This window comes from Ischnura elegans, chromosome 10 (assembly GCF_921293095.1).
Source record: "Ischnura elegans chromosome 10, ioIscEleg1.1, whole genome shotgun sequence".
Classification (NCBI taxonomy): Eukaryota; Metazoa; Arthropoda; class Insecta; order Odonata; family Coenagrionidae; genus Ischnura; species Ischnura elegans.
Window position 1 is genome coordinate 27,309,643 of NC_060255.1, and position 19,770 is coordinate 27,329,412.

The 19,770-nt window shown below is 37.6% G+C and overlaps 1 protein-coding gene across 3 annotated transcripts in view; it reads right to left on the reverse strand.

The window, feature by feature from the left end:
- Positions 1-350: 350 nt before the first annotated feature.
- The window catches only part of LOC124166651 (nephrin-like), a 463,238-nt gene continuing 443,818 nt past the window's right edge, over positions 351-19,770 (reverse strand). The window contains exons 3-20 of one of the 3 annotated variants that reach the window (XM_046544272.1): positions 16,602-16,754; positions 16,263-16,463; positions 15,324-15,647; positions 14,829-15,026; positions 14,397-14,645; positions 14,101-14,237; positions 13,827-13,986; positions 13,323-13,673; positions 12,472-12,617; positions 11,852-12,005; positions 10,837-11,196; positions 9,886-10,121; positions 9,385-9,659; positions 9,009-9,274; positions 6,607-6,780; positions 5,012-5,163; positions 4,082-4,466; positions 351-3,360 (exon numbers count right to left, since the gene is read on the reverse strand). In XM_046544272.1, the coding sequence (XP_046400228.1) occupies positions 2,906-3,360; positions 4,082-4,466; positions 5,012-5,163; positions 6,607-6,780; positions 9,009-9,274; positions 9,385-9,659; positions 9,886-10,121; positions 10,837-11,196; positions 11,852-12,005; positions 12,472-12,617; positions 13,323-13,673; positions 13,827-13,986; positions 14,101-14,237; positions 14,397-14,645; positions 14,829-15,026; positions 15,324-15,647; positions 16,263-16,463; positions 16,602-16,754 (4,376 nt within the window). In that variant the 3' untranslated portion in view covers positions 351-2,905. Of the gene's footprint in view, positions 3,380-4,081; positions 4,467-5,011; positions 5,164-6,606; positions 6,781-7,073; positions 7,293-9,008; positions 9,275-9,384; positions 9,660-9,885; positions 10,122-10,836; positions 11,197-11,851; positions 12,006-12,471; positions 12,618-13,322; positions 13,674-13,826; positions 13,987-14,100; positions 14,238-14,396; positions 14,646-14,828; positions 15,027-15,323; positions 15,648-16,262; positions 16,464-16,601; positions 16,755-19,770 lie in introns of all 3 variants that reach the window. The other 2 variants (XM_046544271.1, XM_046544273.1) reach the window with 2 other exon arrangements.

Sequence of the window (19,770 nt, forward strand, 5' to 3'; positions counted from 1 at the left end):
CTATGCAATTGTATTGCCTTCAGCGAATAAATTATTATTATTATTATCACGCAACAAAAATGAGAATTATGAAGGTACGAGCGATTTTTCTGCAGAATGCAGACCGGTGGCTGGAACGGCTAGTGCGCCCATATGGGCACACCCCCTCAAGCATGAACGAATGAACAGAATTTTAAAACTAAGTGTTTATCTGAATGCTTGGGCAGTAATTAAGCAGTTTTTAACGGAAAAACGAAATAAAACTCCGAAAAAAAAACTCCGCTGTTAAAGGGTAAATACTTCATAACCCTAAAATTTCAAGGGTGAAATGTAAAATATGATGCCACATCAGCATCAGAAAGGGTGACTTGTTAAGATTTATATTTACATTTATTCATCAAGGTGCCATTTACAAACCTCTTTCTTTTTACATAAGTACAGTAACAAATTATCATAACTTATCCAATTAACAAACATTGCACTAGAGATTTTTTCTCTTCTGCTTTAAGAGAAGCCTCAAATACACTTGCAAAATGTTTTTCAGGAGACACCTACAGAAATTCTTCATGACAACACAAAACCAAAAGTCGTAAAAGAATGAAGGAATGCAAACCAAACAAATATTGAATACATTTATGCAAAGGAACCTCCAGTATCGTCTTAAAAAACTATGATACATGATAATAAAATGGATTTTCATCACCAGGTTTAATGCAAAAATGCAGCTCCACAATGGTTTCTTGAGATACATTATGGAAGACAATGGCATCTAATTGGCCTCCATACTCATCTTTTTATGCTAATATGCACCAGTGGAAGGTGCAGTATAAATTGTTAACCAAACATAATCTGACAGCTATAGGGTAGAATTATACTGAAATTTTTGATCTTTGGTACTGCTAGAACAATTGTATCAAAACAAAAAAAACTCAATGACTAGAAAATCCATACAGCACTTCATTGAATAATGATACTTCGTGTCTGAAAAATTTGTTTCCACCTCATTCATGACCCAAAAATTCAAGATATCAGAGCATGAGCACATCAATTTTAAGTGAAATCAAGCAAACCACACAACTCTTAGAAATTAGAGGAAGGATTATTTCGTTCATGCGTACACACACTATTGGCTATTGACATAGAATCGTTCTTCACTTACAGTCTATCAAAATCTGCATTTTCCATTCATTTCATTTCTTATGCAGTATTCAACCAACATCACATAAAAAATGACAAATCGTCAAAGCATTATTTTGTTTTCACCCTGTTTCTTGTTGCTTATTTATACAATATTTGGAAAATTGAGGCCAGCATATGTGTGTGTGAGCAGGATATTGAATATGAACATTAAAAAATTCCCAAAGGATGTTTACTTTCTCAACAGCTGACGGTTTATAAACACGTATCTACATGCAGTTTTGAATACACACATTAAATATACACCTACTCAATACTTAGAAACACATGGATTCTGCCAAAGATATACTCACTCGTGTTAGTCTCATTATTCTGAGTTTGAAAAGCTTTTATGGAATGAGTGGAAACAAAAGGGTATTGTATAATTCCTTCATCAAACATTTTTTTGAAAACTGTTTCATGGAATACAATGAATAAAGCTGTCACTACCATCTACAACAGGCCAATGAAAGAAAAAATATAGAATTCCTGAATGACTTTTGAAACAAAAGATGATTGCACACACACACACACATTGCTTCAGTTCATGGTTTCATACTGTGAAAGGTACATATTCACCAACCTCACAATTTGGAATAAAAAAGGAACCATTAAACCACCAAGCAAAACATGCTTTTGGCTATAGGCTCGTTAAATGCACAGTTCTACTATCTCCAGTGTTCATTGCTTTTTCTTTGTCTTAAACACTGCACCTAGGATTATGCACAAAGGTTCTTCTTTTCACTTACAAAAGGCACTTAGTTGTACATCATCTGCTCTAGTATTCAGTCAGTTATATGAGCCTTTATCTCCACACCAGCAATAACAAAAAATGTCATCACCCATTGTGTCTATCCTGAGCACATGATGCATTCAAATAAATAAAAAAGCTTAAAACTCATTGAAGATAACTTATCATCAATGAAGAAAATATTGAAATGACCAACTTTATCATCAATAACAGAAAGGCATAAAATGCATTCCTTTCTCCCAATAACCTTCACTTGAAGATATGAAAAAATAAAAAAAAACAGCAGAACTTCCTGCAATGAAGTGAAAATAACCTTCCGTATTAAGCCACAAAAAATATTTACTGCTGCATTTGGGCTACCACAAAAAATATTTACTTAATCTAAAGTGATAGCTGATTCCTGAAAATTTCTCCAGAAATGACTTTCATCTTTTACTCCAGCTCATTTGTAGAAATGTTTGATTGGATTCAATGTTTAGCTGAGTAATAGGCAAACAAACTATAAAAGTCACATATTAGAGTTCTTTCAGTATGAATGAGCTAACTTGGAAGAAAGTCTCCTTGCTTTGGTGACAAACTGGTCTTCATGGAGAATTAAATAATATCCTCACCAACTACCAATAGCATCACTTACTGCATAATTGGATGAAAATTCAGCACAATTAATCACAATCACGATTGCTTTTCATAGCTGTTCACTTTGGTATACGTGTTAAATAATATATGCATGGAAGTTTCACACATGTCAGTCTTTGTCAAAGTCTATTATGAAACATTCTTCAGCCTTGCACTGCTCTCCTACCCTGTACATGTACACAATTTTTATTAAGACCTCAAAGCTGAGCATTTAAGTGGCCACTTCACTCTCACATGTCAGGGCATCCAAATGTAACGTTAATGCATGGGTGAAATTCCATGCCGGAAACGACTCTCCTTCAAAGCCATTCCAGCACAGGCGATGGATCGTGCTCCCAGAATGGAAGAAGCCCAAAAGAACCTTCACACCAAGTGGCCTTCCATGTCCGGGGACGGCCCACCACCCACTACCACAGACGAAGGGCTGAAGGTTGAGAGAGCCGGAAGCGGAGGGGGTGGAGGCGGGGGAGGAGATGAAGATGCCGACGATGACGGAGGAGTGGGACCAATCGGTGAGGGCCTTGGACCAGAACGTGGTAGGGTACCTTTCGCTGAGTAACTCTGTCCACTGCCAAGGTAGGGGTAGGGGGCCATCATAGTGACATCCGGTGGTAACGATCCGTTTCCTACGACCACTAGCGGAGGGGCAAGAGAGGTGGGAGCCGAGGATGTGGCGGACATTGGGGGAGTGGGACCGAAACCGAGAGGTGCAGGTGGGTAAACTGTGGTGGTCAGGTTGGCTGTATAGTGACTATCTGGAGAGAGACTGCCATAGTAGGCTTGTTGCTGGTCAGACATTGGAGGAGGCATGACTCCACCTGGGAAGAAAATGATATTCTTCATGCAGCTTATTACGACTGAAGAGAGAACCATTAAAATAAAAACAGACTATCTTCACAAAAATAATTCATCAACAAGATTTAAGCAGAGATAATGCAAGATTGCATTCTGTGATTTTTATCCATCCATTCTGATGCTTCTCTGAGGCAGTCAAAAATTGATTTAAATTCTCAAGGCAAAATCACCAGAGTAAAATGTAGCCACTTCACAAATGTATCCAATTCAGTAAAATCCTTTAGAAAAGAATTTGCAGGAATGTACAAAAAGTATTTGTCAATGAGAAATTATTCTGATTCACAAGCAAACATTAAGCAATGTTTTCTATCATTGTCATTTCATCAATCCTTGGAAGCTATTTACTTTTTTTCATCAACACTACTAATAGCAAAAATTTAGTAATCTGATAAAAAAATTTTGCCTCAGTCTTCTTCATGGATATTTTTTCCAAATTTTCCTTTCATAAATGAATAGGCAGAAACATTACATTCACAAAGGGTAAAATCCAGCTGAATCTTCTCCTTTGTTCTGTGACACATTCTGCCATTTATTCCTCTTTACACCAAAATTTTTTAAATTATTGACTACCATTGTGAATCCATCCAAGAAATAGAAATGTTACTTAAAACCAATATTGATTAGATTACACAGATATAAAAATACTACTTATTTCACAAGGTAGGGAAAGTAAGTTCAACTCACCCATTGCAGGGCCATATGGGTTCCTTCGCAAGGTATCAACGAAAGTGTTGCCAGCATTGATGTCATCCTCATTTCTGTCAACAGAAGGGTGATCCATACCAACCGTTGTCCCGTCAACAGGGCCTTGACTATCCATTGGCGTGTGGACCAAGTAGGATGTCTTGGGTGGCTTCCGTCGGGAGAGAGTTCCATCCCCTGGGATTTGCTGTGGAGGTAGCTGAGGTCTCCCATGGGGTGCATGCATGTGGTGGTGGTGGTGATGGTGAGGGTGGGGGTGCGTGTGGTGGTGCATGGTACCAGACGGTGGTGCATGGTAGGCATACTGGGAGGGTGGTTCTATCTGGTCTATGAGGTAAGTGCTGGCCGCTGGCTTTGTGGAGTCCTCCTGGAAACAAATCAATAATTTCAATTAATATTACTTAAACCCAAGAATTAACTTTAAAGAAAAGAGATAATAAGTTTCATAAAGTCAGTGCAAAATGAAACTTATAACAGCGGTTAGGGAGGAAACAGAAGGTCTAATAGTTGATTTTTGGTTTTTCAAAATGATGATTGCTAAAATTTGAGAGGTAGACCATTAAAACAACAATTCTTTGGTATTTGATCTAACAATAGCATGTAAAAATGTGATTAGAATTTACTGATTACTGCTTTACACATTGCCAAATTCTCTAAACCACAGATCAAAATTCTCACAAACTTAAAAAACTACAATTTAAGTAATCTCAACAAATTACCATGCCTGAATATCATTATCCAATGCTTAAGCATTACCATTTACTTATTCAAAATGAGAATTTTACAAATGAATGCAAGCTACTGATTTAGAAATATCAAGTCGTTGGACATAGATAAAGTAAAAACTTTGGCCTGAATAAGAATTATAATTCTGATTTATTCTACCATCCAGCTCAATCAAGAAAAACTTACAATGTAATCTTCATTGCTGTCTCCACCATTTGAATAGCTCTCGCTCTTCTCTGATATGGAGCTCAGGGTCTCACCAGTTACAGTTTCGTTGTAGCTGCTTGCATACATTTCTATGGTAGCAGACTTGCTGCTTCCCTGCTCACTTGCAGCAGCTAGAGCAAAAACAAGATGAAGTCAATACACGTGTAGTAGATAACTCCATTATAACAGCCACTAGTTGTTTATTGAAATAAAATAATTGAAAAGAAGTGAGAAGAGATTTTAGGAGTTAAGAATGAATTGTACTGTAATGTTCAACTTTAGGAATACTAATTAATAGAAAAATTACATTCATAGTAAGGCAGCAAACTCAGTCATTTTTCAATTATACATTTAACTGATAGGCCAAAGCACATGCTTAAAATTTTCCTTTATTCCATTTTAATACCTGGATACTTCATACAAATGGCCAAAGAGCAAATGGATCCAGGAATTTAGATAACTATCCACTCTATCATTAATCCTTCTCAGCCATACACATTACGAGAGCTAGATTTACATGCTGATTGTTGATATGAGTGTTTTTCCGATTTTTCATAAAAATTATTTGTGCTGGAGTGGATTCAGGGACCGTGACCCAATAACCCTAACAGAAAAAATAGTGTTCAATTGATGTTCATTTTATGTTCTTTAGTTTTCACAATTTTTGTTCCCATTTTTCAATAAGTTCTAAATAAGTTCAGTTATTGCTTTTTTGATGTTCACCATGATGAACACAAAAAGAATATCATGATAAACATGAACGGTTTTGTTGCATGTATTGATTGTGTTGATACCAATTTTGAAATTGCTAAAATGTATTGAGAACAATTTGAAAGAAGAACTATTTCCATGCTGGGAAATTTTATTTTCCACAGTAGAACAGCAAATATTTAGGTAACATTTAGTTTCAGCAATATTATATTTAAGTGAAAGTCTCAGGTTTACCTTGGCAAAATATTCATTTCCATTTGACCAAAGGGACATAAAGAAAAAAAACAAGCAACAACTTGGTGGAGCCACTTCCCTGCAGCTTCCCCAGGTAAACAGATATGTAAACATGTATGTATAACTTGGTATCGTGATAGGTTTTGCAGCTTTGAAGCATGTTCAGGTAAACAAATATTTTATTGTTCAGTTGTATTTCACCTCTTGTTGAGAAAAATGGTTTACCGTCGGAAAAATTCACCATATTTTTGCCAGAGTCTCTCTTTAATCATATCAGTGCCACCTTTCTGTTTAAATTATTTATGCAAAGGACAGTAATGGAACAGATGAAAGAACATAAAAGGAACATATTTGGAACATTAAAAGAACACATATTTTTCTGCTACGGCATCAACTCCCTTGCAAACATCATCATTACATGTAGAAAAACTAAATTTTGCAATTTTTTTTTAAATTTTAAGTGACCTTTCAATAATTCAATTTTGTAATTCTATTCAAACAAGCTTTAAACATATAATGTATTTGAAATGTATCTTCCTAAATTATGCAAATACTTATGTAAATGATTTGCTATGCAATTGTCTCTTGAAAAACTTAGACTATAGGTAGGTAAGTGAACGTGATAGTACCCTCTTCCATCCTTTTTGAGCGCTTTCGTCTGAAAAAGCAGACAACGAGCGCCACAATGTTCAGGGCCAGCACAAGTGTTCCTGCTACAGAGCCAGAAATTATGATGATACGGTGCAGGTCAGCCTTTTGAAGAAGATCTTCCGCAATCAGCATTCTTTCATGTTCATTATTGCCTGATTGAGCCACAAACCATTCCGACACCATTTTCAGCATTTTTTGGTCAGGTTGAAGGTAAGGTTGTCATGGGTTGTGGACGGAACAAAAATTCATTGTTGGTGGAAGGTTCATCCGCAGCCAAGGCATATGAGGTCAGGCCAATGGTCCATTGTCACGGCACATAAAAATTAGGTCATTGGGGTTGTGGTATTGTTGGAGGTGGGGTAAAAGGTAAAAAAGAAAAGAAAAAAAAAACAAAACCAATGAGGAGGTGGCACACAAGGTATGACATTGGGGACTTAAACCTTACCGGCAAGACGCCTCTTCTTCTGAGTGCGTCTCCGGACAAAGCATACAATGAGGACAACGTTGAGCACCAAGAGAGCAGCTCCCACCACCGTTACCACTACTATCACCAACTTGGGCAACTGGCCACTTGAGCTGGTAGCTGCACCACCAGTAGTCCCAGAAGAGGAAGAGGATGAGGAGGGAGATTTTGAGGAGGAGGACGTTGAAGGTGGGACATGGCCTTTTGAGCCCAAGCATTCCCAGATGGAGGCCACATTGCGAATTAGTTCATGGGTAAGGGGTGAAAGAGAAGAAAAAGAGAAAGTGAGCACCCTTTTGTTAGTTGGTTAATAAGATGGAAATAATGGAGCAGCTACATAACACAGCATGCAGGCTAATAACCACACAAAAAAAGCTTTAAGTTAGTAAATGATCAATAACCTGAATACAAAATGAGACTATAAAATGGCACAAAAAAGTTTACATCTTTGAAACCCATTGATTTTTACCCTACAAAGAGGACTTTAAGGAAAAAAATATTTATTTGTTACTATTGAGATGCCACTCCACTATTACGCGAGATAATTGTACAGGTTTTTCAAAGCAACAACCCCAAGTTGAATAAAAAATTATAATTTTATTCTCAATTATCATATTCAAAAACCCAAAATCCACCGAGGGTGGGTTTAAGAATGGATTCAAGAGGAAAACCGATTTTTAGATGTCATACCAAATTTCTTATAATGCAACTTTCACATTCAGTTAGTGTATAAAAATTATAGACTCATTTATGGCCATATTGAGCTTGGAGGCCACATATTACACAGTTAAGCCTAAATATAAAAAAGCACAACCTTTATTTTGTGGAAGAACATATCTAAGCATGTTCATTATGGGTTTTGGTATTTTTAACTTCTCCCATCTATGGGTCCTACTTTTTTTTAGTCTAAAATGGGTCCAAAATGGAAGTAGGGAGCCAACTGAAGGCAACAGCCATGGATGAGCCAGAGGTGAGAGAGTTTCTGGGGATATACAGAACAGAGAATGCTAAAACGTGCCACAAAGTATGACTTCAAATGATGTAACCTACACTAAGTGAGTTATGATATCTACCAATCAAATTCCTTGCATTGTACAATATAACAATACATTTATGACTTCATTCCACTACAAGCAGAGGTATGTGGCCTATTTTCCAACCATCTACAGCAGAAATTATTTTTTATAAGAGAAAATGAAATATTTGTATTAACATACAGAAGCCTATGCCCTAAGGGCACCACAGACTGAGAAAGAAAGGTGCCAACCCATAGCCTGAGCTGTATGTGGACTACAATATGCCTGCACGCAGAACCTCCTTCATCTCCTAATTCCAGTGTTTACTTTAAAATTTCTTCATTTTAATCTATTTTCAAACACAGAGTGAACCAAATTTAAAATACCAAATATTTATCCTTGAATTCCTATTCTCAAGGCCTAAAAAATTCATGGATTTCAAAGAGAAAATAAAGCAACAATAACACTAAACATGCAAAACTCAACTTGGGGGGCATTATATGTACCTCAATATAATTAGCCACAGGAGAGTATGAGGCAAGAACACTTTAAAATATGAATAAAATGAAGATTCTTTAAAAATCACCATGCTCACACTACTAGAAGATAATGGTAAAAATCATAATATCCAATCCAATCTTATGAAAACAGAGACCCAAAATCTGATTACAGTATTATATTATGATGACATCAAGATAGATAATTCACTTCCAAATTAAAAAAAAACTTTCAATAGTTGGAGAAACATGAACTTTAATGGAGTTTCTCATGATATTTTTTATTCATAAGCCACCCCAATGTAATAATCCAATGTATACATGCAAAAACGTTGTGATTAACCTCTTATGATGATGTATACAAATTGAAAAATGTTAGAAAAAATACAAATAGCAGAACTCACTTGAAGTCACTACACGGAGAGGTGGACCAGAATAGTCACTACTTCCAAGTCGGTTTTTGGCCATGATGGAAAAGGCATACTCCGTAGCTGGTGCAAGACCTGTGACAACAAATGCAGTAGCACTTGGAGGAGACACGTCCACATAGTAGTAAGAACCACCACTTAGCAAGTCCTCATCATCAACAGGCTTTTTCTTTGAGCTGCGGTCATCTGTTGTCGCCAAAGTCTCCCCCCCATTAGATTCCTCCATCTTTTCTGGCACAGACCTGAGATTGGGGCAAAATCATTGATAAGACAAAGAACAACACATGAGGAAATAAATGAGCAATGAAAGAAGTTACCGAAGAGATCCAAGACCTTTCCTCCATTTACTCACCCAGATCTTCTCGCTGAGGCCACCTTTTTATAACGGATGCGGTACACTACATGAGCACCACCATCAAAACCAGGAGTCCATGATAATAATACTGAATCGTGGGATGCATTCTTGAGAGAGAGGCTAACAGGGGGATCAGGCCGAGAAGCTGGAGACAGATTCACATTAGCAGTAATGCTGCCAAACTCATTACTGGCTCCACACTTGTATGTACCATAATCACTTTGACGAACCCCACGAACGGCAAGGACTGACTCCCATGTGCTTGGATCGATCTGAAAAGAAATAGGAAATTAAAGAACATTTTAATCTATAGACAACCATCTTCACAATTCAAAATTAAATATGAGCCTATTAATTAAAAATGAGCATACGAAGAAAAAACAAACTGAATATAATTTTTTCTAAATCTATAAACAATTTGAAACTTGTATGCACAAACTTTCTTTCCATATCACATGATTTCTTAACCCATTCAGAAATTAAGCCAGTAAAAATTACCTCACGGAATTGTATTTTGTATTTTTCTGGAGAGCCATCGCCAGTTGTGGCCTGTGGAGAGGTTGTAGATGAAGATCCAGAAGAGGTAGAAGAAGATGGTAGGATATTTGCTCCATTGTATGACCAAGAGAATGATGGTTTAGGGGCCCCACGTGCTACACAAACCAGCCTAGCTACACCACCAACTGTTGTAGCAGCTTTCCACACCCCAGATGTTTGATCCATCTCAGGAGCATCTGATAAATAATAATACCATTAGCATTGACATACATTACTGAACTCCCTCGAAAGAAAATTCTGCAAATGCTCAATAAATTAGCACAATGAAAGAGTCAATAAGCATGCATCACCATGCCCACGATACATGGTGCCATTATGCTTAACATGCATTACGAAAAGCAAAGCAATTTCCATAAAGTTACATTTCTCAAGATTCCCAACACATCTCTATTTTCAATTTAGTTTTACAGCATCCAATAGCAATATAAAATGAAACAATATCCAAACTAAAAGTAATTGAAGACTCTAATACCCTCACTTGATCTAAGATTTTATTAGTGTATAGGAATAATATTAGATTTATGGACAAAAATGCCAATGTAATTTTATAGCTTTTCAAGTTAGCCATTTGGTTCATCTCCTAACATAAGAATGTATACAGTTTTCAAATGATTTAGTTTTAATATAAATAGGCTAGCTTTGAAGTCAAGATATGCAGAGATACTTTCAGTGAACCACTTTCAGTTGCAGAACACATTCTGCAAATGTGATCGAAATTACAATGCATTCATTTACACTCAATCCTTAGCTATAAATTTCTGGAGAAAAAGTATCTCACGCAATATTTCTGACATCCACTGAATACACAGCACACCAAAGCACATGGTCAATAAATTGGATAGAAGGATATTTTCCTCACACAAGAAGATACTCAGCTAAGAAAATACTTACGTTTCACGATGAGGAAAGTAGATTTGGAAACAGCTGGTCCTTTTCCAACACCATTGCTGGCCACACAAACATAAACTCCGGCATCTTTCGATTCTGCAGTCTGAATTTTCAGTATGCTGGTTCCATTGGAGTGAAACATAGGAATGATACGCCCTTCTCCTTCATGAGGTGAGACAGTCCCTCCGGGAGGAATCAGAGCCCAAGAGATGGCAGGACCACCACCTGAGGAAATACTTCCTTCCCTCCTCCAATGCACAGATCCCTCAGGGAGAGGATTACCATCTGCAGTACAAGTTAGGATGGCCTCTTCATCTTTGGCAACCACAACATGGCGAGGGAGGTCATGAATTGTTGGAGGATCTACATGAAGCAAATAAAAAAAATAGAATTAATAGTACATAGTGGAAACTGCAGTACTTCCCCAGTGAATCATCAGAGATTTCTTGGGATTTCAACGAGATGAGTTGGCCCATTATTACCCATGTCGCAAAGTATTGATCTTTCTTATCAGGGTGAATATTCTCATGCCATGACTTGAATTTACAGTACATTTAGAGTTATGGGTGATGGTGTTACATATATGATTCCACCACTCCTTCAACTTATTATGTATTGAAATCACGTTTCTGAAGAATTATATTCATCCCAATGACAAGGAATGATAGTAACCTATAAATGCCAATTATCATAGACCAACTCACCTGGTTGAAATTCCAAGAAAAATTTAGCCAGGTTATTATTCACTCAAATTTACATTTGATCAAAGGTATGAGAATAACAAAGCTGGGGTTATTATTCAGATATGAATTATGACTCAATCAGGGAGATTTCAGAAAATACTCATATGAATACATTTTTCACTTGAGTAAAAAATATATTATGCTTTATTTGACCATTTAAGTATAAGCATTTTAGCAATAGAGTGAATAATTGACATAACATCAACGAGTAAGTCACAAGTTACATTAAGGATGCAGAAATTTGATTGAAAAATAGGTCTGATATGGGTACTTACAATGCACATCTACTTTAATGGAGGTTGTATCAGAGCCTTCACTGTTAACAGCCTCCACAGTGTACCTCCCGGCATCTTCTCGTCGTGCATCTGTAACGTTCAGAGTTGGCCCATCCCAAGTCACTCGTTGCCGACCCACACCATCACGTGAACTCTGAAATTGTTATTAATTATCATAAACCCTAAGTTATAAAAATGTTTATCCTTTTTTACATATGAAAATAGAAATTATATCTTCACAAGCCACTAAAAGCACAACTCAAACTAGAAACTAGAGGTTTGTCACAGGACTGTCAAAGGAAGAGCAGAGCCCCAAGGTAAGTTATACAAAGATATATACTCGAAGACATAAAAAAAATCCCCGTGGCTAAGGCTCATTATTTATGAGCATTTATTACTGCTTCACTCATTCAGAAGTCATAGATGACACTTCATGCACATATAGAGTATATTAATGAAAAGAATAGACACACAGAATACACTTATGAAAGATCTCATTCCAATGACAGTGAAATTATGCTGACTCATTGCAAAAATAGGAACATTATTTCAGTTTAATCTATAACCATAAGGGCACAGTAAGCATGAGATACAAATAAGTTTACTTGTAATTATCTTACCTTGAGAGGTGCACCATCCTTTGTCCATGTGTATGTGATGTCTGGAGGATTACCTTCAGCAAGTAAAGTTACATTCGTTGATTCCCCCTCAGCAACAACAATCACAGATCGGTCACCTTCAGCAGGCTCCAGAAATTTTGGTTTATCTGGAAAAATTGTGGTAAAAAAAAGTCAAATACAGCAAGAGAAACATCTCACATTCACCACATATTAAAAAATCAATATTTAACACATTATAGCCACTTCTAAGTAACCATTTCTAATACTATGACGATCGGTGACCTTGATTATGAAAGATTATGACCTAATTAACTACAAAAAAGCCATGCAGCAGGACTGAATTCATCTGCATTTTGGTAACAAGGATTAAAAGTACACAAAACAACAAACAGTGAATTAGAATAGAGGCCTGTAAACAAACACAAAACCCTAACTCTCTCTGCTTAGGCCACATGACTACCTAAGTTTACAGTTACTACCTAAGTAACATGAGTTAGTTTCCAAATTGATTTAAAAAAATGGGGAAAACCCTAAGCAGACCTTTACCCACTGCTACCCCCATGTTCCCCTTTCTTTCCAAAGGGGATGTTTGAGGTAGAGAGATTGCTTGGCTAGGAAGGTGAACGGCCACAAACTGTGACCTCTCACTTAAGTTGGGAACAAAATTTCATCCCAAAATCTGACTAAGCAAATGTAAAAATAGGATATAAATAGTATGATATCAGTACCAAAAATAACTTCATCTTTATCAGAACAATAATTAAATTAGTATTTAAATACTACTACAGAGAAATTGAATTGGCTGAGACAAATGCAATCAATAGAGATTATTGTAAGAATTTTTTACTTACATAAAATTTGCAGAATTATGGTGTCATGAACACTCTTGTCTAGAGCTTCATTGCTGGCTTGACAGGCAAAACTTGCTCCTGCAAGAGCAGGTCCAGCTTCACCTAAATAAAGGACTGACTTGGAAACATGTCCACCATCAAGACCCGAAGTGATTATTGTTGTTCCATTCGCTGGAGAGTTGCCATCCGATTCAAGGCCTCCTTGAAGATCTTGAGGGATTGGAATACCGTCTCTCCACCACGTAAGGCGTGCAGGCGGATTACTGGAGCTGGATTCACAGGTGAGACGAGCTTCTTGACCAGTGCGGAGCCGGGCTGGTTCAGTTCTTATTTTAACATTTTCAGGAGGAACTAAAATAAAAGTACATAATACATCATAGAAACATAATAAGGCAAACAATGATGATATAGATTATAGAACATTCATGTTCATAAATTGTCAAAAGCATTGCCTAGCACTTTTTACGATTTTTAATGTGGAAATACTGTTAAACAATCACTCACAATGAACAGTTAGCTTTATTGATTCTGAAAGGGGAACTTCTGTTGCAGAATTGCTTGCCTCACAGCGATACACAGCATTGTTGTCGGAAGCATTTGTAGCAATTGTAACTTCTCCTGATACTGATACTGATGTATCAGTGACACGAGTCATAGAGCGGACCTGAAAATGTAAAATAAAATTGATATAAGAATGATTGAAAAGGAAAGAGAAATTCAAGACATAGAACAAAAACGATATAGAAAATTGATCAATGGGGAAATGAATAGCTCAAACCTTTTTTCCATTTTTAAACCATGAAATAGTTGCAGGAGGGTTTCCTCCTGATGATACGCAAGAAATCCTCTGAATTGATCCTGCTTCAATAGGAACCCCCTCTGTGTACCCATGAATCATAGGCTGGCTTGGAGGGTCTATGTAAAAAAAATACAACAGAAATCAAACTATAGCTTATCCAAACTGACAGACTTAATTTCAATGTTAGTTAGACACCAAGGCATGCAACAAGTATATACATAAAAAATAAAAAAAATTAACTGGAAATCTCAAAATTAACCACATATCTGACTTACACAAGATGTTAATAGTGTGAGTCCCCACAACTACTTCTGTCAGCTGCATATTGAGGCCATGGCATATGACAACAAGGGATCGTCTGTGAGAGCCTGTAACATTGGCAGTGATATTTGAGACCGTAATCCACCCTCCATGAGATTCACCCCCACTTGCTCTTCCCGGCCTGCCTCTATCTGCATCATCATCTTCTTCAGTGTCATTATTATCTTTCTTGGAGTCTTTTCCCTCTCTCCTTTGGCTTCTCCCTGCAATATTAACCAATACTTTGACCTACCAATACAAACTGTGGATCACCATTTAAAATTATAACAGGGAATTAACACCAAACACACCAGCACAAAAGTAAGATTTATTTTGCATGGTTAAATTTTGGTGACACTGACACAGTAAATAAGAGCAATTGATGTTAAAAGGCATCCGTAACCTACCAGGATAAAAATTCAATGCAGCAGCATCTGGGCTGTTTGCAGGGATTGTTCGGGATGTAAAGTTTTTCAACTGTCTGCCACCTACAGTCCACTTAATGTCTGCTGCAGGATTACTCGCTCCAGTAATACATGTTAAAGGCACTGACTCTCCAACTCTAGCTTCAGTGGGCCCAGTAATAGTAACATGAGTCGGTGCAACTGTAAAAAAAGAATAAAAATACATATGATAAATCCACATTGAGAAAATATAAAACTGGACTATTTTCAAAGTTGAAGTAACAGGATGATAATGATGATTCAAGGTGTAGAAAATTAATGCATAAACAGATGGTTTCAGCATAAAAACGCGGATCAAATAGTAGAAAATTAACATAAAAACAAATGGTGTAAGCAAAAATACCAGTCACTTAAATTTTTGAATGGCAAAAATAAAATAGATAATAGATATATCTAGAGGGAATAACTAAACAGGAAATAATATAAACTCTAACATACAATGAACAGTAAGTTTAACTTCAGCAGTCATCTTCGGTTTTGGTCCACCTGGCAAGTTATGGACCATTGTGTTTGAGGCCTCACAGCGAAGAACAGCTCCATCATCAGAGTCTTGTGCTTCCAGGGTTAGAGCATTCTCCGAGATGCGTGGTCCACCACGTCCAATGGTTCGATAGGTGGACCTCAGTATTTCTTTTCCTCTCCACCATACAAGTTGAGCAGGAGGGTTACCACCTCTTGAACGGCAAACCAGCTCCACTGATTGGCCCCGACGGAATGTTTCACCGGCAGTATAGCCCTCAATGTAAGGAGGACCAGGTGGATCTGAATGATTGAGAAGAAGTGAGTGATTATAAATGCCTACAAAATTAACAATGATTATACTGGGAACAGGTATTTAAGAAAAATGATTAAGGATTGCTGGAGGATGAGAAGATTTCTTCAGAGAGATTAAAGCAGCAATTATTTGACTCATTGTAAAGCTTGGCTACCAACACAATGATAAATAAATATTGAACCATTGCCATTTCAGGGCCGGGCTGGGTTTTTTTTACTCACACATTTAATACATAAATCATTGAGATAAGTGCCTTCCCTATCCTATGAAGCAAATCCTCCATATTAATTAATTATAATATTAAAATTGTAAAATAAAGAGTCATATAGAAATATGCATGCATAAAAAAATCATCAGAAGTGCATATCAAGGTAAATTTTACAAAGACATTAGAATAATTTGCATGTTTCACAATTTTTTACACACATTCAAAATACGATTGACAAGAATTTCGACTTATTCACTCATTTTCAAATCATACTCAAGACTGAATAGGTTAAAATAGGTGGGCCATGGTAAAAATATAATTACTCTCATTTTTCTGAAATGGAATCCCATCAAACAGAACTGCACACCAATAACAAAAGGACAGAAATACTTACAGAGTACACTAAGCTGGACGGATGTTCTCATGGGCATGTCGGGAGCTAAGGCTTCATGTTTAGCTTGGCATGAAAAGTCAGCAAAATCATCATCTGCTGTGGGGGTATACGTGATTCTACTCGTAATATTGTAGCGCTTAGCTATCCTATGACCTTCACCCTCTGGGTTTTCCTCAGGCTGAGCGCTGCCTTCTCCACTTTCTGTTCATGTAAAATATTTTCAAATATATTAGAAAACGATTAAATCGTAGATGTGCCAATGGCATGGAAGTATTCATTCAATACATCAAAAATTATTTGGTGCTCAAAAAAATGAATCAACTATCCACAAGTACCTACCTATTTTCAAAGGTACTCTTCCTCGATACCATTCTATCGTCGCAGGAGGTCTGGAATTATATACCACACATTCCAGTGTTAAAGGAGTGCCTTCCCTGATCTCAATTTTTTCATTGGGTACGTGGCCAACGATTTCCACTGCTGATGGTGGTGCTGTAAAGAGAAAAAAAATAAAAAATTAATATAAGGAGCAATAGTATATTTCACTTCAGCGAATTAGCTTTTAAAGTCCAGTTTAAAATTAGAATGTCACACATTTTAAATAATTATAAAGATCTCCACGATATTATTCATTTTGTAACTAAAAATATTTCAATTTAAAATATTTTCGAGGAAAAGTTTCAAATGAGACATATTATCTTGAAATAGAGTACACGATTTTGGAGTGTTATCATGCATGCTAAAATATTTTATCTGTGAGAACTCATGTTGAAAAAATCAATTTCAAATAGCATGGATTTTGCTTTCCTAATTATTCTTTTGATTGGGTTATGGCATTAATTGATAGTGTGATAAAAATCATGACTACATCTTCTAAGGCGTGTATTTGCAATAGGCACACGAAATAATATGCCAATTCCACACATCTCCTTTTCTCAACTCCCTTCTTTTCCACCAACCCTCATTCGCGCAGATGTTCATTTTGCACACGCACGAAACCCATTTGCAAAAAAATCCGAAGGTATTTTTTTGCAAAAGGGGTTTCTTTTTTTTTTGATCTTCCATATATTTTGGGGAAGTAAGGGTGGGAGGGCTGGCTGCTTTTTTTCGCGAGCAAGTGTTCAAGACGAGAGAGACGCGTGCACACACAACGGAGCGCCAGGACCCTCTTTGAGTTCTCTGAAAAGGGCACATCCGCGAGGGGGGTTACAGAAAAATTTACGAGGGTGTCGCTGGAGGGAAACTGCCTCCCGCAGAATATTTGGGGGGAGAGGGGGGCACGAGAGCGAGTCCTGGCTCACGCGTGCACGCATGCAAGCTCGGTGAGAGTAATTTCCGTCCAATTTGGTCGCTCCCCCCAAGCGAGCAACCAAATGAGAGAGGAAATAAACACAGGCATTAAGCACGAAAAGGCTTTACCAACCACGCGACGACCGTAACTTATATTCGGAGCATCGAAGACGATTCGCGCGGGAACTTTTAATAACTTAACTCGGTGCAATCAGTTACGCTTTAATCCACGCCTTTTTTTACAAGGATATCTCAAATCGTTTTGACCACGAATATTACAACAGAAGATTCTCCAGACGACAGATAAATGTTCCGTCACCCACCGCTCATGTAAATGGATTAATTGAAGTCGCCATCCGCGAAGCAGACGATACGAATTTCACAGGAAAATCAACTATTTTAAAAACTGACATCCGAAATTTATATTCGAAATGATATAATACGTATATCGACTTCTTAGCTCTGCAATGCTAATTCTCGCGATTACAAACACTGTTGCAAACGCTGGGTATATACGTATTCAGGTTGCGGAGATTTTAGAAAACTGGTTGAAAATAGAGCGAAGGGGCAGCATAAATCAAGCTACGAATTGGACCTCCCCGAATCTTTGATTTCGACTTTCATGTTATTTGTTATTAATATCCACTACCCAGTCTTTGCATCGCAAAATATTGTTGCTGAGTGAACCCAATCTCGTTGAAAACCATCAATTTCAAACGAATATGAAACAATTTGGAAGCGAATCGAATTAAACCCAAAGTATTATTTTCAGAAACAAATTTAAGGTTATAAAATCTTTACCATATATTCGTGCACGGGTATTCCTTTCCGAGGAAATGTAATAAAACCTTGTCAAGATCGATGCTAAAAGTTTTTTATGCTAGTAGAATCAGAGCGATTAAGCATTGAAATTTGTGAGAAGGAATTTTTGAAAAATAGGAAATGAAGAGGACCAGATGGTTTCGATTCATCCCCGTCGACAGTTGCCAAGGAAAAAATCCGAAAAACCGCTACCAGAGACTCCCACAATAATAGTCGTATTGCTATTCCTTTATTCCATTGAGATTAGAATGATATTAGGGCTACTTAGAGTATAAAAGAACGTCGATGTCGATTTCTCGCATTTTTACACAATATGCAATAAATGTGGCGTTATTCACGATATTTCCACGATTTGGATGGTGTGCGGACCGAACTAAGTCATTAAAAAAATGCAAGAAATAATGAGATCTGAAAAATCGAAGAGTCCTAACGATTCAGCATTAAAATTATAGAAATGTATAGCAAATGAGGGGGGCCAGGTTGAGTGCGTGTCGACTGGCAACTATTACGTATCCACGTACGATACACGTACGCGAGATGTCACCGCGGGACGGGGCCATTACGAAAACGGCGAGGAAAGGGGAAGCGTTGCCACTTCGCCCCGTCAGCGAGCTCCCTCCTTCGCGGGGGAAAATCTGAGCGATAAATTAGAGATGAACTCGCGGGAGAGAACGGACACGTGCGGCTATGTTGCTTTGTTTCCCTCCGTTCCCTTTTTCAAAGGGAGGCGAGGCGTGGAGGGGTAAGGGGGGGAGCGTGAGTCAGCTCTTGAGAAGTGGCCCGGGGGCAATTAGCGAGGGACGGAATCGAGCGGTTTGGAGAGCGAGAAATTTCGGCGCGGGGTCGACACCATCATCGTCTCTCCCCCCCTCGCCACTATAGAACAAAAGAAGGGCGAAATGCGCACACGAAGTAGACACATGCGAGGATTACGCACGAGGCCGCTCATTTTTCAAGGGTGGAAGCAAAATGCAAAGTAATTTGGGATACAGTTCAACGCCGAATTCATTATAAAGGGATCGTTTGCCATGAAGGGGATAAAAGAGACAATTTCCTCAGAGTTGGCAGCCAAGTACACATGGAAAATTATATACGCACAAGTCTGGTTCCAAAAGAATGACGCCCAAAAGATTGAGATGGATATGCATTTTTGTACATCTATCAGTAGATTATGCAATACATATTTTAATGCGCCAGTCAAGACAGAATAGATGGTGATGATCAAAACATAGATAAGTGTAGATAACCTCAAGGAACCACCCTAGCGGGGCCAAGTGCGAAAGACACATTTCAATTACTTTTTGATTGCTCTCACTTTAACCAGGGATGACTGACGCTTATCTGCCATGACACGCCCAAATTTAATCCTTAATGCTAAGTCGCCTATTCTTGGAAA